General features: G+C 45.1%; 1 protein-coding gene across 1 annotated transcript; it reads left to right on the forward strand.

Annotated features, from left to right (window-relative positions):
- Nucleotides 1–1818: 1818 nt before the first annotated feature.
- Nucleotides 1819–19368, forward strand: Gabre (gamma-aminobutyric acid (GABA) A receptor, epsilon). The gene is made up of 10 exons (XM_013025956.1): nt 1819–1874; nt 5516–5605; nt 5753–5886; nt 6276–6343; nt 11824–12044; nt 12756–12838; nt 14156–14293; nt 18020–18172; nt 18319–18518; nt 18774–19368. Exons 1-10 carry the CDS (start codon nt 1819–1821, stop codon nt 19167–19169), a joined length of 1539 nt encoding a protein of 512 aa, XP_012881410.1. The 3' UTR covers nt 19170–19368.
- The last annotated feature ends 4166 nt before the right edge of the window (nt 19369–23534 follow it).

The following is a 23534-nucleotide window of genomic DNA, read 5'->3' on the forward strand; positions in this document are numbered from 1 at the left end:
ATGATTCATCAGAGTGTAGAGAGAGCCCAGGTCCTGATGGCCTGAGAGGTACTTGGACACACATAACTGTACACAGGCCAGTGGCACATATATACTCACTGCCTACTACGAGCTAAGAACTGTGGCGAGTGTCAGGAATACAGTGGCAGAAGCAGATGGACACATTTTCTGTCTGTGCGTGTGTGTTTCTCAGTGGCTGACGTCAGTAAGGGAGACCCGCTGTAAACAAGCTCACAAAGAAATGCACATGAAAATCACGGATTAGGAGCAGTGTTGTGAAAATGACAAAGCAGAGTGATTCAGTGGGAGAGGGTGGCAGGGAGAGGGTGTATTAGATTAGTATGATACAGGAAAGCCTCTCCAAGGAACTGTCACGAAAGCTTGGCTACACACAGCTTGTTGTAGAGCAACAGGTAAAGATGCTGCAGGCATCCGTTCACTGTGCAAATCTCTGCAATGCCTTCCTGTCCAAAGTGAATCAGCACGGTGTATTCAGAAATGGTGAAGCCAAGACTGTAATGTTTGGTATCAGGAGGGTGAGAAATGCAGATGGTGATTTAAAGTGAGTTCAAGGAGATATATCCGAGCATCAGAGAGACTCTTATCTCAACCACAAAAAGGTCAAAAGTGGAGCTGTGGCTCCAGTGGTGTATTGCTAGCCCTGAGTTATTAAAAAAAGAAAGAAAGAAAGAAAGAAAGAAAGAAAGAAAGAAAGAAAGAAAGAAAGAGAAAGAAAGAAAGAAAGAAAGGAAGGAAGGAAGGGAAGGAAGGAAAGAAAAAGAAAGAACAAAAGAAAAATGTCAGGGACAACATCTGGTCTCTGAATTCAAGCGGTACATACAATGAGGATGTTTGAATTTTTGATATGATACCCCCTACACCCTTGTAATAAGGGCACAGCTGTCCCCCTCCCCTCCAGATCCTGTGAAGCCAGAAAGATTTGGCACCCCTGTCTTGGGGCAGATGCCTTCCAAGATCTGCTCTGATACTCAGGCCCTGGTGTAGAACTGGGACCCACTTGGAAGCAGTATGTTTGTTTTGGGGGGGGGCGGAATTCTGAGAATGTCCTCAGGTGAGGTCTCAGCCTGGTCCACTGTCGGGCCATCTTCCTTTGCCTGCAAACCCCTCGGAGACTGCTCCGCGGAGTAGTGTCAGTGTCAGCAAGGGGCTGAGATGCTCAGTTTCAGATGAGCTAGCTGTGCTCACAATGGCTGGAGGCAGTGAGGACAGCGATCAGGGAGGATTTCTAGGGCCGGGAAAGACATAGGGGAAAAGCAGAAGGGTGCAACAGGTAGTGGGAAAGACTGTTGAGTACAGATCGAGCCTGTTGCGTGCCAGTGGGTAGGAACGGGTGGCAGCAATGCAAAAGCTCACCCAGTTCTCAGTCTTGGCCCTGCTTGGACTAGCCTGCGGCCATCCTCGAAGCCTCAGCGGCTGCCTGCCTTTTCCCCCAGCTTGGGCCCCAGCGCTGCAGGCTTGCCTTTTCCTCCCTCCTCTCATCCCCCTCCCCTCCCACCCGCCCCTCCGTCCCTGGCTGTCTGGCAGCGCCGCAGTGGTGGCGGCGGGGGGCCTTGGCGACCAGGCTCCCTCCTCTCCCTCCATCCTCCCACCCCCCCGCCCCACTGCCGCAGTGATCACGTCGTCGGAGATTTCCATCGGGGCTAGGAGGCGGGGCCAGGGTGGGGAGGGCGGGGCGGGGCGGGGAGAGTGGGAGGAGTGAAAGTTGGAGCGCCACAAAACCCAGCACCTCCGGCTCGGCGCGGCCAGACCTGCGCCGCGACCTCCACACAGGTGGTCGCGCCGGTCTTCGCGGCGGCGATGTTGCCGAAAGTTCTCCTGGCCCTGCTGAATATATTCATGATCCTCCAGGCGAGGTGAGTCTCCAGCCCGGGACCCCAGTGCCCTGCATGCCCATCTCCAGCTCTCTGGGAGCCCAACTGGCTTCCCGACCCCTTCCTTCGCTCCTCCCCGGAGTCTCAGGCAGCCTCTCCCCGCCCCGTGTCCCCTCGACGCACAGCGGCTGCCACCTGGATGCATCTGGGATGGGCGTCCCAGGCCCCCCAGGGGTCGGGTGGGGGTTGGCAGGAAGTCTTCCGGCCCCCAGGCGCTGTAGGCTTCCCTCTGGGTCCCCCCTATCACGGCGGCGCCCTAGGCACCCAGCGCGAAGTCTGCCTTGGGAACCGGGGCAAAAAAAAAAAAAAAAAACCGTAGTGTAAGCCGCGGCGGAGGCTGGCGCGCACGGGGGCTGAGTGGACACTGGGTGCGTCGAGACTGTATGAGTGTCGCCTCCTCTGCTCTCTCTTGTGCTTATGGTTTATGTTTTGCCTTTTTCTTTTCTTTTCTTCTCTTTCGGAGTGCCTATGGGGAAACAGGGCAGGATGCCAGGCAACTCTGACTTTACTTGCTTCCCATCCCGTCGCGCCTGTAGATGCCCGTCGCAGCTTTGGTTTTGCCTAAGGGTTCCTATCCCAGCTATCCTCCACTTGCAGTGGCTACAAACGGCCTCAGCAACGACCCCCCTCACCCCTTGACCCCCTAGATACCCTACTGGGTCTTGGGTACCACGTAGGTAGGAATGTGACTGTGTGATCTTCTTCTTGGGTCTCAGTACCCCTCCCCCCTTTAGCTTTCCCCACACTGGCCAGGTTCCCTTACACACTCTCCTCACTCCAGGACTTGGCTGCAGAATTGATCCCCTGGATTTCTGGGTTTTTAAGGGGCAAGATGATTGCTACTGCTTTTTGGGTTTTTTTTTTTTTTTTGAGACGGTTTCTTGCTAGTGCAAACTGTTGCAACTTCCTAAGCTTTCTGATCTGTGGAGCTTTCTAGAACTTTCCATGACACTGGCCTTGTATCTTGTTTATCTGTTTTGGAGAGGAACAGGATGATTAATCCCCCTCACACTCCAGGTTGACCTAGCTCTTTGGAGGAAGGATGGAGTAACTCCCTGATACATTTCGGGGGCTCTAAGGTGGGGCTGCCTCAGCAGAGGTTTGGTGCTTGTTTCTCAATGTATGTTAACAACTGCCACTCATCCCGATCACTCTGGGTGAGATTTAGGCTACTTAAGAGATTTAAACATGGTGACTGGCTAGGGCAAAAGATGGCTGAGGGGACTAGGAGGAGAGAGGGGATGAAAGAAAAACAACCCTTCCAGCCAAGGGGGGGGGGAGGGAAGAGAGCTGCAGCAACTGACGTTCAGACCCTGTCAGCATGGCAACCTGTGATGTCAAGAGAGGAGGTAACAATGAAGTATGCTGGGCCATATTCAGCCACAAAACCTCGTTCTGGTCCAGGATCAGCCTGAAACCAGTCCAGTGTATGAGTGTTTTCAAATTTGTATTCTTTCTAGCCGCAAAACATGAGATTGATGGCTTTCTGGAGACAGTTATGTATTGTGAGGAGATCCTTAGCTTCAAGAATCCCAGAATGGGGTTGTTCATTTCCTTATTTTATCTGATAAAATCATAGTGTGGGGTCAAAACAGCCTCAAGCTCCTATGATATAATTTTCTTAGCAGATGTAGTCTAGGGACAGGAGAGCTCTTAAAGGCCGCCATTTTCTATCCTCCTTTCCACAATGCTGGCCCTTACCTCTTCAGGAGACTAAGGGATGAAGTCCCTGCACCCAAAAGATTTGCAAACCCTCAGGGAAGAAGACATCAAGACATGGTCTAAATATGGCATTTAAAAGTATAAATTATTTTCCCAAGACAAGCCCTTCCTTACTGCCTAATGACAATTAGCCACTTCAGAAATGAGACATGGCACCCAGTTAACACATCTGGATGCCAGTTAACCGATTCTAAGACCTTGAAATACTACAGAGAAAAAAATCCCATCCCAAACCTCATGTTGTTGTCCAAGTTGACGGTCCCCTTGATTTGAAATAAAGGGGCTTCTTACTCACTTTACTTCTTAGTTTAGGAAGCAAATGGTCTAATGACTTAGAAATATCATTTCAGAAGTGAAACATATACATTTTTCAACCCTTGATATTGTGACTAAACAGTTGAGGGGATTCTCACAATGTAAACATGCTAATGTAACTGATACCCACATAAGGTACTAAACAGCAGCCACCTCCACCCAAATCTCACAAAATGTCTCCTTCTTCTACAGTCTCTCCGCCAAACAAGACCACTTTCCTGCCTTCCAACATCACACACAATAATTTAGGCTGATGGCTTTTAAAAAGGCTTTTAATTATACATGTGTGCAAAGATATAGAAGAGTAGAGGCACAATTACAATGAATCTCACCTACCCACTACCAGCCAATTTATCTATGAATTACTGCCACTTATTTTCTGTGTCCCCCTACCCACCATCCATTTTTAGCTTTGTTTATTTTGGAACAAATCTCAGATGTCATATCATTTTGGGTGTAAATATTTTTCTTTTTAAACGACTTCACAAATGTAAGAACATTTTTTTATCACATCACTACGTCAAAAATTTCAGAATAATGTATGTATGCTTCAACTATCCTGTCAGTGTTCAAATTTGGGGGGCTTTCTTGCTGTTTTATTCAAAAAAATCAAAAACCACAGTAAGATCCATAGATTAACGGTGGGAGTGTTTTTATTAGTAAAATCCTATTTATTAATTCAGACCCCTATAAAAGTGCTCCAGTCTTATGTGTACAGCTGGTGAGCTGTCAGAAAATGAGCACAGTGATTTCAAGAAAGACAGGTCAAGGATTGGAATATGCCCAAACCTCTGAAGTTCCCTGGCTCCTTTCATCATTACTGTTTAGCTTGACCCTCTGACCCTCTAGGGGAATTTCATACATTAGCAGATGAATCTTAACTTTAAAAGATACAAATACACACACACACACACACACACACACACACACACACACATATTTTCCTTATTGGTTGTGGTGCTCAGGATGGATTACTGCTGGCCCGCCATTTTCTGGATGATAGTCAGTCTCTGGGTATAGAGTTCTGCTTTTCCTCAGTACTGACACAGCCATAAAAGAACTGCTCTTTAGCCTGCCTTCCTCTACCTCCTGTCTCCAATATAATAAGCATTGCAAAACCTGCAAGGGTGTACAATATTTCCGTGATTTTTCTAGTCCTTTTTGGGAGAGGCTGCTTTGGCTTTCTGGAACATTCCTCAGCAGCCATGGCCCTTTAGCCTGCCCCTTCCTCCTAAGTGGTACTGCTCAGACAAATGAGAGGCCCAACCAGTAACAGTCTCTGATTGGACAGAGTTCCTACATTCATTCACATCGAATATCATTTGTATGTGTGGGTCATAATTTTGTTGTTGACTTTTTATGAAACAAACAATTATAAAAGGGGGATAGGCTAGAATGTCCCAAGAGAGTAGCGAGATTTAAAAGAAATTAACAAGTATAATCTGCTAGTGCCTCAGAATTTACTGTAACTAGTCACTAATTAAGCCTTGCATTGCAAATATTTTGGTTGTCTTTATCCTGAGAGGCAGCAGCTGCAGTCCCTTACACAGTGGAGGGCAGGGTTTCATTTCTTGTTTATATTCTAGGCTCGGGGGACATCTGACTACACTGAATAACAAGACCAGTGCTCGTGGTGATGATTTCGTCTACGGCCCCCAGCCTAAGCCCCAGCCTAAGCCCCAGCCTGAGCCTAAGCCTCAGCCTCCTAAGCCTCAGCCCCAGCCCCAGCCCCGCCCCCAACCTCAGCCTTACCCCAAACCCCAGCCTCAGCCCCAGCCCCAACCCCAACCCCAACCCCAGCCCCTGTTCAATCCTCTGGGAAGGAAGCTCCTTTCTGAAGAAACAACACTCAATGTTACCAAGACTGGACGCACAGGTAGCAAACTGCCGGAAGCTTCTCGAATCCTGAACACCATCCTGAGTCACTATGACCACAAACTGCGCCCAGGCATTGGTGGTAAGTAGCAAAACAAAATTCTTCCCCTCCTGGAAGTGGTGAAGGGTTGTGGGCATGGCATGGAGGATGGGCCCACTGTATAGAGGAGGTGCTTCTGGATGAGGAGAACTGCCACTGGCCTGGCAGGTAAGAAATGGTGACTCTGATTGCAGAAATGCCACAGGCTTGCTTTACACTTTTTCTTTTTCCCACCCTCAGTTTTTCTAACTATACAATGAGATGCCTAGAATAAGCAATTGATTGGTAAAGTGTATCTCCAATTCATAACAATGCTTGAGCTGGCTCTTGCCCAGAAAGAAGAAATAAGGAAGTAGTAGTAGTGGGTGTTTCTGCTACTCCTCAAGTGTATCCTTGACATGTAATCTTTCCTGCCTCTGCTTTCCTTGCAGAGAAGCCCACTGTGGTCACTGTTGAGGTCTCGGTCAACAGCCTTGGCCCCCTTTCTATCCTGGACATGGTGAGTACTGAACTTTCTTTACCATAGTTTCAAACCAGGGGCTAAGATACAGGGTTTATGTTCTGTTTCTGTAAAACAAGAGGGAATTTTGTTGTTGGGGGGGAGGGGGAGGGAGACAGGGCGGGAGGGAACGGGGAGGGGGGGAGAGGGGGGTTGGAGGGGGTGTTGGGGGTGGAGATTTTAACCATCACTATCTTGGAAAATATGGCCAGAAAAGGTAAGTTTGCTTCTGCTGGAAGAGGACCTTCAGAATTATGACCATGTCTTCAGTCTTTTGCTACAAATAATAAATAATAAAGCAATTTAAAACACACACCACAATGAAACGTCTCTTTTTTTCCCCTTGATAATTGTTTGTATGAATTTAAGTCTACAGTCACTACCTCTTGCTTTTTCAATTTTGTTTTAGTTGCTCTTCTTCCTCCCTGTCCACCTGTGTCAGCATGGCCTCCAGCTAGCCTTCATCATCTCCCACCTAAAACACACGAAGGGGCTGAGAAGGTGGCTCAATGGTAGAATGCTTGCCTAGCATGCATGAGGCCCTCAGTTCAATTCCTCAGTACCATATAAACAGAGAAAGCCAGCAGTGGTACTGTGGCTCAAGTGGTAGAGTGCTAACCTTGAGCAAAAGCAGCTCAGGGACAGTGCCCAGGCCCTGAGTTCAAGCCCAAGGACTGGCAAAATAAATAAGTAAATAAAACACACCAAGGTGTACACCTATCCTAGTCCTACTAAAGCCAGCCTTCCAAGGGGTGTGCTTCCCTCCTGCAGTCCTCATCCTACATATAATGTTTAGTTCAATTTCACATTGTAGAAATCAAGGCTGTCTCTGTCTCTGCTCCCTTTCATCCCTTTAGAGACCACAGGCTTTGACCACATTAGAATCTGCACATTCACAGAAGACCTTGAACCTTTGAACCAAGCCCTTGTTCAAGCAGTCTCCTGTTTTACTTGCCATTGCTCTATTTTCTTACACATCAAAAGCCTCCTTCAGGGCCCAGCTCAGATGGTACTATGATCACTTGAGTTTCCCTGATTTCCACAGCCACTGATTGCACCCCTCCCATACCACATTCCTCTCTGGGACTCTCATATCTTTCTAGTTCATATTTAATTTGTTTTTCCTAGCTGTTTTCATTGTGTTATTTACCCTGTATCTTTCTGCCTTGCTTTATCTATCCACTATGGACTCCTTGATGCTTAGAATTCAATATATGGTAGCTGACCAAATGAGATATGAAAAATACTCTGAAAGTCATATTTGAAGAGTTTGACAATAAGGAAGGCTGTGGTAATAAACTCCATTGTTGCCATTGAAATGCCTTGGATAGGTTTAACATAGCCACAGGTGCCAAACAATCAGTATGTGATTGAGTGAGTTTAGAGTCTTGGCTTTGAGGTAGACTTTGCTAATTGACACTGGAAGGCGAGTAGCCTTGATGATAAAGAACAAGGTGTTTACATAGGTTCAGTGCTTGAGTGAGTGAAAGAGTGAGGTTCCCCCATGATACTGTCTTTGACTTTCTGGTCCTTGAGACACAATGAACAATTGTGCATAGTTAGATAACAACTGATCTCGATAATACGTTGTCTCAAAAGAGTGAATGTCACGTCAGAAATCGTATGTTCTAGGAATCCAGATGTAATCTAGGTGAACTCTCTTTCAGTTTCACAAGTCTACAAATCAAAGTATCAGTTAGGGGTTGAGGTCTTATCTGAGGGCTCAACTGAGGGAGGGTTTACTTCCTTGGTCAACACCATTCAGATTTCCCTGACTGTGGTCAAGAGGCCATTTAAAGCCTTTGCTATGTGGAACTCTTTATCCTGTTGTTCACAATATCCTGCTTGATTTCCCCAGATCCAGAAAGTATGTGAAAAGGGTTCTTAAGATGAAAGCACAAATTTTTTGTAATGTAATTTTGACAGTGACATCTAACTGTATTCTGTTCATTAGGAACAGATCCTTAAGTTTAGCTGATAATCAAATGGAAGGATTACAATAGAGAACAAATACCTAGAGGTAAAGATCACTGGGGGCCATCAAAGAGGCTGCCTATTACGCATGGCCATGATATTTTCCTGTCCGAACATGTAAAGCCTGGAACTCCTACGTGGAGTGCTGTGAATTAATAAAGGACAGAAGTATGAGAGCAGATAGATCTTTCTGAGATTCTATCTCCGTCTTCAAATTGGTTTTTGTGTTTGTTTTGAGTTTCGCCTCAATGCCAGATTTACCTTTTGATGTTATAAATGTGCTTTCTACTTTAAAATTGTAGTCTCCTTTTGGCCATGTGACTGATCTTTTCTAAGTAGGTATGAATTTAGCAGGCAGAGTTGTTGTTTTTGTTTTTCATTTTTTTGGGTTTTTTTTTTAGTATTGTTTATAAAGTAAGAAACTGTAAGCCCTAAGCAAAAGCTAGAGGCCTTGTGTTTCTAAAAGACTGAGGTCTTGTGTTTCCACCATTTTGGTCATTGTTTACTCTTAATTGAGTTCCAGTCATTAGTTGGTGAACATGTATTCTAGAAGCAGTTTTTGCCCTCTGTTTTACTGTTCCAGGGTAAATCTCCTTCCTTACTAAGTGGTCCATTTGTCCACTTGTCCTCAATTGGTAAGTTGTCCTCAGTTTCCTATGGAAATTTAGAAGATATGGGGAGAGTACCCACAGTGATAAGCAGCTCCAATGATCCTAACCAGTTTTTCTCTGTTTTCTGGATGAACAAACATACTATAAAACAATATTACTGGAAACTTTGAGGCTACAGTCTTCTTGAAATTTGTGTAACATATAGTTTGAGGACACCAATATTTAACATCCTCAAAAGCCCTTTTGGCAATGAGTACTAGCCCCCCTTAAGTCAGTTGATTGATCTCTCCCTGCCCCATATCTCTCTCTGTCTCTCTCTCTGTCTCTCTCTCTGTCTCTCCCTCCCTCCCTCTCCCTCTCCCTCCCTCCCTCCCTCCCTCCCCCCCTCTCTCTTTCTGTCTCTCTTTGTCGGTTGTGGGGCCTGAACTCTGGGCCTGGGCACTGTCCCTCAGCTTAAGCTCAAGGCTACCACTCTACCAGTTGAGCCACAGTGCCACTTCCAGCTTTTTCTGCTGAGGAATCAAACCCATGGCTTCATGCTTGCAAGGCAAGCACTGAGCCACTTTCCCAGACCCATCCCCCCACCAAGTCTCTTAATGCTGTCACTGTCCTCACCTGAGCTGACAAGCCTGGAGGATTCGGTCTTATAATCCAGAATTCACTAAACTTGACATAGCACACAGAACTGGTCCAGAACAGAGCCAACAATTTGATTTTTAACTCAAGAAACCTCAGCTTCTACAAAGTTCTAAATTACTCTTTAAAACTCCCAGCTACATTTTTGGAAACTAACTACACTACTTCCATAATACCAAATTTCTTGTTTTGGCTGAGCTGAAAGTGATTACTTCTGTACCCTTCTATACCCTTCTGTACCCTGTCTGGTGCTCAGTAGTTTGGCAGCACCTTTCGTCACTTTTTGTCCTCAGAGGCAAAGCAAGCAGGGAGTTTTTATCTCTTCACTGAGGGCTCTACTGGCCTCTCACATTTGGGTAGTTCCTCTTGTTTGAGGCAATGGTTGCGTAGAGGAACGACTTAGGTATACTGCTGAGGAAAAGGGGACTTGTAGACGCAAAGGGATTTTTGACATAAGCCAAGGCCTTGCCAGGTGGGGTTATGGTCCAGGTGTTTTGAGTGACAGAACCAGGGTGCTGTATTGACCGGGTGCCTTTGGACAGCTCCCTATCTTTTCAATTTTTCCTAATACCAATAAAAGAAATTAGGTAGACAAGCCTTCAGTCCTGCTGTTTAAAATAGCTACTTGCAGTTTTGTTTGTTGTCTCATGCCAATTTCTAGCTTCTTCTGTTTCTCCCTATTAAACACCCTTCTTGATGATTAACAGTTTATAGGGTAGACATTATCTGGAAACCAAATAATTATGGATATATCTATCCATGTGCACATTTACACACACACACACACACACATACACACACATTCAGAGGTTACTGGCACACATTTGAAAGGAAAAATAAAACAAAGCAAAAAAAAAAAGATTCAATTTGTCCATGTGTAGAAAACATGGAACTAGATCACCATTTCCTGTGACTGAAAGCATTTCATCTTTAAATGTAATTGCAGAGAATGTAGGTTTAAAGTTATTAACATCCATGCTCCCCAAATAAAAGCTGAAAGGGGAAAGTGGATCATATACAATCAAAGGTGGGTGTGCGTGTGCATGTTAAGTGATTTTGAGCTGGGATCTTATTTATGGTAGCTGTGTGTGGCCGGAAAGACACTGACCCGGCTGAAGTAACAGCACAGCCCTTCATAAGCAGCATGATGTGGTGATAAGCCAGCTCATGCAATTAAGCCATTATCACCTGTCTGGTCCTTGATGAAATGTATTCTCCCAGACTTTTGTTTATGTGAGCATATTCCTAGTGTCCTGGAAATGGAACATTCCTACACTCAAAGGTATGCTGCTTTTGTCTGTGGAGGCACAGAGGTCTATGGGTGGCATGAGGTCTTTGCCTACTGGTTAGAGGAGGAGCGATCACCAGGTTATGTCTGGATACAGAAGTTTGAGGGGAGAGGAAGTCCCATTTGCAAATCATTTTAGTCCCCCTTTCATAAAGAGGATAAATATGCAAATTCCAACAAGGCCACAGAGACATTTACCTAAGACTTTATTTATAATGAAAGCATTATAGGGGAACAAAGTAAGACTAATTGTCACTTGAACCTAACAGGTTCCTGCCTTCCATATTCCTGCCCTTAGTCCTATTTTCAGGGTACATTACATTTTCTGGGATGTCACTTTGTTTCAGCCTAGCTATTTCCCAGTCTTTGACATTCATGTGATTCCATGTTCCCAGGTAGGGCCACAGTGCTCACGTGTCATTTTTCATGATCAAGTCCCATGTTGTCTGTTAGTTTGCCTATGAGATGTTCTCTTCCTCTCACTTGTTAGAAACTATGAACAAACCATATAGCTACAGTTACACAAACCCTAGTCCCTTAAGTAGGTCCTGATGAGGATCCTCAGAAGCTAGAATATTACAGCTAACCCTTCCTCCATTTTTGTGACCATATGAGTCCTCCAGATTCTTAGCAACTATTAGCTTTCAGAGAGTAGAAAGGGGCTAGGGAAGGGAACGGAGAGTGCTCTAGTTAAAACCTTTCTACTCTGAAAATGCTGGTAACTGCTGCATGATGTGGGGACCTAGCTGCTGTTGCTACTGTACACAAGCATTAGGCTTGCTAACCTTTGAGTCCTTCCCATTCTCTGATGCAGAGGGGAGCTCATCACATTCCTGCTTCTTAGTCCATTGACACATGTATTCTGCCACATTACCTTCAGGATCATAGATTAGTGTCAAAAATGTATTTGTATGTGACTATCCTTTGTCTCCATAACCACCAAGGGTGTGGTTTTCTGTCCTTCCCACCAGGAATACACCATTGATATCATCTTCTACCAGACCTGGTATGATGAACGCCTTCGTTTCAATGACACCTTTGAGTCCCTTGTTTTGAATGGCAACGTGGTGAGCCAGTTGTGGATCCCGGATACCTTCTTTAGGAATTCTAAGCGGACCCAAGAGCATGAGCTCACCATGCCCAACCAGATGGTTCGCATCCACAAGGATGGCAAGGTGTTATACACGATTAGGTATGGCAAGTGTTTAGTATCTCGCATTTGGGGGCTCTCCCTTCCCTTCTGTGAATTTACCCAGAGTCTTATGGGCAGAGATCTCATCTGGAATAATATTTCTAAGGGCCTGTCTAGATTTCTTAGATAATGAGATCAGCCTCTTCTATATAGATACAGACGCTGAGGCCTCAAAATTAGAGATTCTATTCAAAGTCATGCATCTAGTTCGTGGCTAAGCTGGGACTGGTCTCTAGTTACTTGGATCCAAGTGCAGAGGTCCCTCGACTAGTAAGTACCAGTATGTCTGTCCTGCTTGAACAATTCCATCCCAAGTGGGCCCTGGATGTAAAGACACAGTGGTGGAATTGTCCAGGCAGAGCAGCGACACAGCAATTGGAAAGCTATCTAAAAGTAGGTTAGGTATTAGAATGCCCAGCTGGGAAAGGTTGTATCGGTGATAGGGGTGTGTAGGGGGGGTCATGAAGAATGGGAGACTTTGCCAAAAAGTGGATACTTGGAAACTGGGCTAGTCAAGAAACAAAAGTACATCAAAGTTGGTCCATACTCTTCTCTGATGATAGATCTCAGAGTGCACAGTATGTCCAAGCTGTTCCTTCTCTCTTTTTTGTCTCTACTTTGAGCTTTCTGCTTAAATCCTACTGCTGCCATTTATTGAGTGGATGCCAAGTGCCCAGAACTAGCCTAATGAGGCTCCTTTCTCCCTTTCAGGATGACCATTGATGCGGGATGTTCACTCCACATGCTCAAATTTCCAATGGATTCTCACTCTTGCCCTCTGTCTTTCTCTAGCTGTGAGTACTTTCTTAGGTTTCTGGGGAGCCAGAGATATACTGGGCCCCTCTTTTTCCTCTTCTTTGCCCTCTTCATTTTTTTCTGCTTCTGCTTTTCTCCAAAGATGCCACCAAGGTTGTGCATGCCTCCACCCTCCCTCCATCCCCCCATTCTCCTCTCCTCTCCTGCCAACAATACTGTGCTGCTCTATGTGGCTTTCATGTTGGATTTTCTCCTCACTTGCATCTGCCTTAAATTAGTCATCTGCTTCTAAAGTGCATCTAAAGTATGTCTGCTCCTTTCCATCTCCATCTTGGTTTAGTGCTTTGTCATCTTCCACTTGGACAGTTGTAACATCTTCACTTTGAAGCTGAACATGCCCCAAATTCATTATCTCTTCCTACCTGCTGCCTCCAAACTGAATGTGTTGTTGCTGTGTCCCCATCACCACCTTGCTATTCTAGCGAAGAACTTTGATGCTTCTGTGTCCCTAGCCTCCTGCTTATACGCAATCCATACATCTTGCGGTGTTCCCTCCAGGACTCTGTTGAACCCATCGATTTTCTCTTTGTTCTGACTGTCATGGCTTTTACTCCTGCTTATGGCCATTTTATTGTGCTTAGATTACTACACTAGCCTCTCATAACTGGCCAACTTGTCAACATGCCATCCTCACACAAGAACCAGAGTGACCTAGTAGAAGCATTATCTAGACCAGGGTCACTCCTTCATTTCAAATCCTGTCTTAGCTCTCATGGATCAATTCTAAATTCCTTCATATGGAACTCAAGGCCCTTCATGAGCTAGCTTCTGCTTCTTCCTTCTGCAGAGTCCATCCTCTGTGAGGCAGTCATCCTGCAAGCTTACCATTGCTACTATGAAACCAGCATTCCATTGTTCTATGTCACCTTTCACTCCCCTTCCACCTCATCTACATGGAGAATGTTGACTTTTAAGACTTAATGGGAATGTCACCAACTCTGGGAAGTTTTTTCTGAGTGTGTCCCCAAGAAAACCTTGCTACTTTATTTCTCATTGTCCCATGGGCAGAGGTTTGTCAGAGTCATTCTAAATCACACAGCTCTACACTTAGTGTCTTAATAAAATGTGAACACTTGAGGGCAAATTTATGCCTTTATATCTGTAGTGCAGGCTCTTGTATGAGGAATGCACAAAAAGTGCACCTATTAACTGAAGTTCACCTAACAGGTAAGAGAAGCAAGATCCTGCAGCTGCTGAGGCCAGAATCGGATCTTCTAAGTATGACTCAGGCTGATTCCATGCTGCTAAAGACTCAACTAGGCTTCCAATCTCATGTGACCCATGTTGCTTTTCAGTTTCCTATACTGTGAGCGAGATGATCTACCAGTGGGACAATTTCAAGCTGGAAATCAATGAGAAGAACTCCTGGAAGCTTTTCCAGTTTGATTTTACTGGACTGAGCAACAAAACTGAAATCATCTCAACTCCGGCTGGTAAGCACCATGGAATTCAGGGGTAGGAAAAGGCCAAGGAGGGTGGCGAGGGCACCGATATGAATGGCAAACAATGATCTCATGGGAATACTGAGTAGGATGTGGCTCCGGCCTTGTCAATGCTAAGCCCTTACAACTGTTTGCAGAGGAAACTGAGACTTCGTAACTATGTCCCAGTCTCATCTGCAAAGAAGTAAGTGCTTTGCCAACTCCTCAGAGAGGCTAGGTAAGTAGCGAAAGTTTTAGGGCTGTCAGAATTTGCGACTGGCTTTCTCATGCAGTCTTCAGGTTCAAGGTCTTTGTTATGACTCTGACCTACTTGGATGACTTTTGGGGAATGGCAGTCATGTGAGTTCTCCATACCCAGAACCAATCCAAGATGGTTGAGTGGGAAGCAAGGTCCCTCCTAATGGGAGGTGAAGGCTAGAGTCCTAATGGCATCGGGTGAGGGATGCAGAACTCTGGAGGAAGGAAGAGGAGCTACAGTAGCTGCTGGACATTTATCTTGAACAACTCTGAAAAGTACAAATTGCTTTCAACTGCTTCACAGTGGATTAAAAGTGGGCCTGCTGAGTATTAGTTTTCTGATCTTGTCTCGAAGAAAGACAATGGTGAGAGGGGATTCGGGATCTCCTTCTGTTCTCAATCAGGTGTGAGCATCTTTGCTTGTGTTCCTAGGTGACCTGAACAAGGAGCCAAGGAACCTCCCCAGGGTAGCTCTCAGATCAGCCCTGGAAAACTTCTTCACATGCACTGAGCAAGTTCAGGGCAGTAGAGACACTACCCTCGTCGTTTCCAGAATGTGGATGGAACGAGACTCCCAAGCAAGCCATTTGTCATGGGAAACATCTTGCTTTGCTTTGATGTGGCTCAATAGAAAATCTGCTTTTGCTTTGCTTGTTGAGTTGGTCTTGGACCAACGGACACATTCTTGCTCATCTGGCTAGAGCTATGCTTGCACAGTAAGAGGCAAGGGCTAAGGGCTGCTTTACAAATGCTTTCCTTCTTCCTTCGAGGAGGCAATTTCTCTACCTTTTACTTGGGATCCTTGCTCTTCTGCCAACTAATCACGGGCTTGCCTCTTTGCTTTCTGTACTTCAGTTTTTCCAGATAGGTAGAGACACATCATCCAAAGTGGCAGAGGAGACAAGGCCCAGGGGCTCTCAAGTCACTAGTGGTTCCGTTTAGTAGATTATTGTACTCTGGTTCAAAATGGTACCCTAGTGACTACAAAGCCTCTGAGCCAGCATCATCACCTAAAAAATGACAATAGGTAAGCAAACATAAGCTTTCCTTGGGAGAAAAGAAATCTTTCTCTTGTGCTAGAAACTAGTTGCTCTTGAGTCACAGTTTATCCAGTGTCTCGGTTATCATTAGGCCTAGTTTGATACTCCTCCAATTGGCCCCATCTAGCAGAAGCAGAGGTGTCTGTTCATCTCCTCAGGGTTCAGAATGTAGTGGTAGCCTGCTGCTCTAGGCCCCATTGTCCTTGAACCAGACAATCTTCTTCAGGAGCTCCTCAGAAGGTTCAACCTTATCCCCAGTGACTGAATTACCCTTTACCGCTGGCTATTGAGCCTCTTGCAATGTATCCTGCAATTATCCGGAGTTCACTATAGGAAGAGTCTTCTCTTTCTAGATAGTCCTGCCCATCAGTTAAATTCCCTGTTCATCTGAAATTGGAGTTTCGGGAACTTCTACCCATTGGACCTGGTTCTTTTTCTCTGGAATGATCCAACTTATATTAAGTCTCATCTCTATTCCAAGAAAACACATTTAAAGAACTAATATTATCATCCAAGCTGCAGATCATCTTCCATTTTTAGAGTTCAGAGCCCTAGTTCCTTTTGCTCCCTTGTTCTTCTATGTTTAGGATCCAATGGCCCTTCTAGCTGCAGTCCTCTGAACACAGACTTTAGGTGCTGTGTTCTGCCTCCTGACAGTGCAGTGATGGCCATGGTCTGGGCGAAACAGGTAAGAGTATAAGCACAACACACACACACACACACACACACAAAATATCTTTCTTCCCTTATCCATATTTGGACATTTCTCTACAAGAAGAAACTGCGATGATTTTTACTCTATTTGCCTTCAAAGACAAATTTCCATATCTTGACATGTGGGGAAAGTTCTTCTTTAGCTTAAATCAATTAAATAAAGAAATTCAGTCTAATAGTAAATCTTCTTATAACTCAGAAGTGGGTGGGGCTGGTTATAGCTAATCAGAGGAATCTGATCAATACATTCTGGCCTATAGGCAAGTGTGGGAATGGCTTTTGCTTCACCAATGGAGGAGGTCCAACCCCAAAGCTTCCACTCTTGTAACAAGCTTCCCAATGATCTCAAGTTTCTTCTTTGCCTTTTTCTAGAAGACTCTGACAGGTTTTCCTCCTTGAGTGTCATTGATTCTAAGGTGAGTAGGAAAAGCTGCTTGCATTTGGGTTCAGCTCACCAAATTTCTGCTGGGTAGATGATTTCCCTGCCATGGGCAAGTTAGTGTTCTGGTCTGCATTCCAAAGCTCTTGCCCAGTAACAGGAAGAATTATCGAACATCATTGCTTTCCAGGAAGACCTCATCTTGAACAGCTAGGGACTAAGCTATGCAGATCCTATAGGATCCCTGCCTTGAAGGGACTTCAAAGCCTACATAATTGAGGGCCAAGGAATTCTGTAGCATCACTGAGGCGGGAGTTTGGAGTTTAACTTCACAAAAGAGCCAAGATTAGAGTTATTTAAAATGTAATGTCATGTTGATAGTAAAAAAAAAAATTAATGCTTTGGGATCAGATAAAAGCCAAAAGAAGACACAGAGGAGTTATGGCATCATGCAGAGTTTGAGGCTGATGTGGCAAAGTGTAAAATACCACTGGAGATACAGGATGTCATCAGGTCCTACAGGAGCCATTGCTATGCAGCATGAGAACAAGAAGAGGGATGCAATGCCCCCATGAATGTGAAGACCTCAGTCTTCCTTGTGGATGTATATTCTGAAGACTTGACATCTAGAGGGCTGACTGAAATTTTCATTTTCAGCTAATTCTACTTCCCTGAAAAACTCCATTTTGTTTAGGCATAATTAATTAAGAACAGGAGGTTTCGTATTTGCATATGGGTAGAAATAATGCAGGCAATCTCAGGAAATCAGTGAAAATAGGATTGGCTTTGGGAAAAGTGGTGTGTGTGTGTGTGTGTGTGTGTGTGTGTTGGATCTAGATCACTTTGGCCACAGGTAGAGCAGAGATGTATGGAGAGAGGGAGAAGGCAGTATATACTTTCTGCACCACAGCCTCTACCACTCAGCTCATTTCCTGAGAGAAGCTGGAGAGAGGGTCAGAAGTGCAGGTGTGATGGTGTGCTACTGCACACCATGTGACAGCTCAGTCCTTTATCTGGACATCAGCTGTGTGGTCATTGCATGCAGAGGGGTGAGTGTTGTTTTTTCACTTTTGTCTCACTCTCCTGTTACCCAGAAAAAAGACATTTGGAGAGTGGAACAGTGAAGTGGAGAAAGAAGTGATTAAATTTCTGGACTTGTCTCAGCTCTCAGTTGGCCATGGGGCTTATCGTAGGTCTCCCATCAGAGTTGCTTCAGGGCCTGTGTGTAGCTGAAATGTGCTTCTAGCCTAGGTCTGAGGCTAGGAATCCCATGAAGTGCACAATGTATGTATCATGCTGTGCATGGTGGCAGTGTAGTAGTGAAGTGGCTTTGTTTATGTCTTGCAGGTGAATTTATGGTCATGACCTTTTTCTTCAATGTGAGCCGGCGGTTTGGCTATGTTGCTTTTCAAAACTATGTCCCTTCTTCTGTGACTACGATGCTGTCCTGGGTTTCCTTTTGGATCAAGAAAGAGTCTGCGCCAGCGAGGGCCTCTCTAGGTAAGAGGGCCATGAGGGTATAAACACACAGGCTGATAGCTATAAGCTAGGTTGACCCAGGCAGAGAGCACCCTTCTCATGGTGTCCTTTAAAGAGGCACTGCGCATGTGCAAAGCTTATCCGGGCCTCACTACTTGCTTTTGCAGGGATCACCTCTGTACTCACCATGACTACACTGGGCACCTTTTCTCGTAAGCATTTCCCGCGTGTTTCCTATATCACAGCCTTGGATTTCTACATTGCGATTTGCTTCGTCTTCTGCTTCTGTGCTCTGCTGGAGTTTGCCGTGCTCAACTTCCTCACCTATAACCGGACCAAAGCCCATGCGTCTCCAAAACTCCGCCATGTATGAGCTGGGTATGGGGGTGGTAGCAAAGCTCTGTAGCAAGAGTTATGGCGTGTGGATGGCCAATTCCTCAAGTGACAGGGGGTTCCCTAGGGTGGGGATGGACGTACAGATCTCCCCCTGGGATAGGGTGGGAAGCGCGAGAGGCAGGTCAAGCAACAGTGTGCCAAGGAAGTTTCCAGACCATTTTAGGGCAACCATAAACTTACATGACTCCCCTTAACTCTTCTGCATTTCTTCCCTTTCCCATTTTAGCCTCCGGTTGGTGGCCGCGCCCATGCCCGTACCCGTGCTCGTGCTCGTGCTCGCGCCCGCGCCCGTGCCCGCCAGCAGCAGGAAGTGTTTGTGTGTGAGATTGTCACCTCTGAGGGAAGCGATGGAGAGGAACGCCTGTCTTGCTCGGTCCAGCGCACCCCCAGCCCAGGTAGCCCCCAGGGGTCCCGCAGCCCGCATTCCCGGGTCGCTTGCTATGAGTGCTGCAAGGGTTTCAAAAAGTATTTCTGCATGATGCCTGATTGTGAGGGCAGCACCTGGCAGCGAGGTCGCCTGTGCATCCACGTCTACCGCCTGGATAATTACTCGCGAGTTGTTTTCCCGGTCACTTTCTTCTTCTTCAATGTGCTCTACTGGCTTGTTTGCCTTAATCTCTAGGTGCCACAAGGCACCCTGTGGGGGCAGCCTCTCCATTTCCCCGGGAGGTCCCAAGCCCCTTGCTAAGGGAGGTGGGGGATAGCAGCAGCAGCAGGAGCAGCAGGCGTACTTAGAAAGTAGCTTTCCTTCCTTCCTACCCAAATGCCAGCCCAAGGAGAGTTTGGCTTTACTGCCCTGCTCTCCACTGGCCCCTTCCTTCATTCCGCCTCCTCTGAAACCTCTTTCAGGTAAGGTAGTCCCATCTCTGTTCTTTTAAGGAGCCTTCACGACGCTCCATCTCAGTGGTCAGTTCCCCCACAGGTTCCCATGGATGAGCAGATTGGGAGACAGCTCCTGCCTTATCCCCAGAAACCCATTATTGCCTTTGTGGTGCTAATGGGCCCAGCTTGGCCTCATCCTGAAAGCTTACGGGGCAGCAGTACAACAGGAGGCGGTGCCCATCCTTAAGTCAGTTGAGTACATTCTTGGTTCTATTTCCCTGCCCTCCGTTTCCCTGCAGATAGATAGCTCGTTAGGAGGAGGGGAGCCAGCAAGTGGACCTATTGAGGATGGTATTTTGGCTGCTGTGACACCTCACTCTCCCCCTCCCTGCCTCCATCTGCACTGCCAATTCAATGCCCTGCATCCAGTGGGTATCTATTCTTGTGTGTGGTGATAGTAACAAAACCCTGCTTGATATGCCACCTTTTCCTTCCTAGTTGGCCCTTGTGAAGTTTTCTGTAACTCCCCAGTGACTTTCCCAGCCCTGATCCAGGTGCTAGGCCTTGGTGACTTCCTGGGGCCAAGAAACTAAGGAAACTCAGTCTTGTAGCCAACATGGTTCGCCATTGATTGGTGCTCATCTGAGGCACAGCTTATGAGTCTGGATGCTTCCTTGGCCACTGGACCGATGAGCCACTCCCCTGTTATCCCTGGGGCACACACACACACACACACACACACACACACACACACACACACACCACAATCAATTGAATTCCCTTAAATTTGTAGAGCACTTTACCTTTGACAAAGCACTTTTGACCAATTGTTTCTATTTGGAGCCTCATTATGGCCTGGTGACATCTTCTGGGCAGGATTCTTATCCCCATTGTGCAGATGGGAACCCTGAGGCACAGATTTCTAAGGGACTGTGGATCTCACTGGAAGCCACTCAGGAGCCCACTGTCACTTCTTAGACCACACGGCAGGGCTACATAGCTCTGTTCACTATGATTCAATTCTATCTCTCCTGCTGACACCACAGTGGCCAGGCCCAGAATGGCAGGCTCTCAACATTGGCCTGCTCTGTTAACTGGGCCTGAAGGTGCTCAGACTGTCCCTCCAGGTTGAAACTCTCTTGGCTCTAGTCACCCAGTGAGATGAACTTTGAATTTGGACATGCCCCAACGCTTGTATATGCTGAATGAAATCTGTGTCTGTATTTTATGGGGGGTGGGTAGGGTGGGGTTACCATCTGCTTTTATCATCATCATCTGGAAAGGGGAAATATATGAATAAATATATCAGCAAAGCATTCAAGGTGTGGCTGGTTTCTTTAATGCCCAATATTATTTGCAGCTTAGATGTTAAACCATAAAATCTATAACTCAAACATTTGTTTTCCCCTCTTATCTGTAATTCTCAGACCTACCAGACATTTACCAAATACTCTTTTCTTGTTACTAGGGAACAAAAGGAAGAGAAAATGAAGGAACCTTGTCCCCTTCATAGATTTCCTGACTACTTGTCCCTATGCTTCTCTTCTCTCCATGTTCCTTTTGCTTTGCTCATCACTCTAGCTTTTACCTTACCAGGACTAGAAAGTTTGTAGGTGCCACAAGGCTCAGACTACCCTCTTCCCATGTAAAGATGGTGATACTGTGCCTCAATCAGTTAACAGTAGAATACGGTGAAATCCCAGAAATGTTTACACGTTGCATTTAACTTGCAGCAAGCCTGGATACCTTGCTTTTTCACTTTACAAGAGTCTCTAAAGGTACATTGGGAATTGTTGGGCCTCCCATCTTGTGACAATTGCAACATTAAAGAAACTCAATGATAAGAACCAAGGATGAGATCAAAGTCACTGACATTTTTACCATTAAGTCCTTAGAATAACAGTCAACCCTTTTACCTAGAAGAAGCCTTCATTTTAGGGCTGGGGTTGTAGACTCAAGTGGTAAGAGTGCCAGCATAGCAAGCACGAGGCCCTAAGCTAAAAGCCCAGTACTGCAAATAAGAAAAGAAAGGGAAGAAAAAGAAGAAAAGGGAAAAAAATCCACACAGCCCACATGTTTACTGTGTAATTTTTGATGTCCTAACACATAGCAAATTGCAAGTCATTCAGAATTCTGGAACAAATGAAATATTTCCTCACTTTCACTTATCTTAAAAAGATACAGTGGAATGACAGCAGGCTGGCTTTACGCAAACTAGCAATGTGAATTTGTAAGCACTCATATTTGTGTTTTGAAACATAGAAATAGTGCAAGACAGATTTCATAATTGCAGTACAATAACATTTCAAATGCATAAAATTCTTACCATTTGTAAGTCTTTAAAAGCTCACTTAATCAGTTCTTTAAAAATGAGGAAATTGAAGGCATAATTGGAACTATAATGAAAAAATAAAATTAATGAAAAAAGCACTACACAGTAAAACCCATGAGATGCAGCCAACACTGCACTTACAGAAAAAAAATCATAATTTAAGCATTTCAGTTCCTAAATACAGTGGGAGAGAAATTAGTTTGGCACTGGAAATGAGAAGTTGAAAAGCTTAAAAATGTATTACAACTTAGAGAAGTTTGGGGAAAAGGAGGAATTTGTAATATAAGTAACATAGAGAAGAACAGTTAAGCATTTGAAAAACAGTCAATAAAATGGTGTAGGTATCTCCCTTTTCATGTCCAGATTACTAGATTAAGGTATATGCAGGGCAGAAGTCCAATGGTGTAACTCGTATCAACAACTTACTTCCAGGTTAATCAAATGAGTAACATGAAGCTGAAACATGTGTTGTTTGGAGGTCAAGGGAAGGGGACAGACGAATGCAGAGAGGAAGTGTGGGTGAATGCAGTCATAACATTCAGTGTGCATACATGAAAATGGAACTAAGGAATGGATTAGGTTGGGATAAATGGGGGGAGAATGATGAAAAGGATGACATTGATCAACAAGCATTATACTCATAAACTGATATATGGATTAAAACCCTTTTGTACAAATACTTAAAGATAATAAAAAATTACAGGGAAATCTTAAAGACACTGTAGGACAATATGGGTGAATATGCTTGTATTCTTGGGATAGGAAAGGCCCTCCTAAACATGACATAAAACACCAGAAATTATGAAGGAAACTATGGAAGAATGGGTCCAGATCAAGAAATCATAAGGAAACAAAATAGTATAGCAAAACAGACTGGCAGGGATCAATTCATGAGAAAGTCTCTAAGATCAAAATTAGAGTTCAGGAACTTGGTAGGATCTATATTCTTTGCAGAAAGCAAAGTCAGTTGGAGGAGAAAACAGGACACAATGAAGTCACAAGAGCTTCTGCTGAACGATGGTCAGCTCAGGCATCACTGGGATGGTCTTTCTACATAAAGTCAAGGGGGTGAGCCCTTCTGTCCCCTGACTAGTGAACGTGAATTTGGAATGGGTATGAATCAAGCTATATCTGAGAAGGCTTCCATTGAGGGCTCTCAGCCTCCAACAATGTCAGGGGCTCAAGACTCAAGCTGTGCTGAAGAACATTAGTAGGCATACGTCTCAGTGCAGATGGGGCATCCAGCCGTCCACTCTAATCCATCCTTTATTTTGCTGAGGCTCATGTGTTTCATATAAATAAATTCTAGAACCTGGGTATGTTATGCTTCTTTTCCTGAGGAAAAGACTAGTGAAACACACCACATGCCTGCTAATAGAAAACTGGTCTTGAAACCCTAATCACCATTTCCATCGACTTACTCATTCTAGATATCCTCTCATGTTCAGCTAGTACCTCTGCTTATCTAGGCAATTTGCTTAGTAAACTGACAGCATCTTTCATTCTAGAAGATTATGAGATTCTGCATACCATGCCCTTTTTGGACCATAGTAGATGATTTGTCATTTCTGAAGGATAATATTTAAGCGGGTCACCTAGATGCCAAACATATGCCCCAGTGTATAGCAGTGGCCTCATCTCTTGATAAATAAGGTCCGTTACCTCTTTCAGGATAGTGACTTGATTTGTTTTAACTGGCATTAAACATGATCAAGATTAAAATTTGATGAAACTCTGGCCTTGTTCTCTGGTGAAGGTACTTATGATCTGGGTGTAAAACCTAAACCTGCACACTCACAACTTATGAGAAGCTTGAATTTCATAAGTGGGTCA

The sequence above is a fragment of the Dipodomys ordii genome, unplaced genomic scaffold (assembly GCF_000151885.1).
Source record: "Dipodomys ordii isolate 6190 unplaced genomic scaffold, Dord_2.0 Scaffold89, whole genome shotgun sequence".
NCBI classification, from domain to species: Eukaryota; Metazoa; Chordata; class Mammalia; order Rodentia; family Heteromyidae; genus Dipodomys; species Dipodomys ordii.

Bases quoted from the DNA above. Each gene is read 5' to 3' on its own strand.
- Gabre (XM_013025956.1), top strand. From the start codon at position 1,819: ATGTTGCCGAAAGTTCTCCTGGCCCTGCTGAATATATTCATGATCCTC. The intron at 5,887-6,275 runs GTAAGTAGCAAA...CTTTCCTTGCAG, and splicing joins ACTGCGCCCAGGCATTGGTG to AGAAGCCCACTGTGGTCACT. The intron at 12,045-12,755 runs GTATGGCAAGTG...TCTCCCTTTCAG, and splicing joins AAGGTGTTATACACGATTAG to GATGACCATTGATGCGGGAT.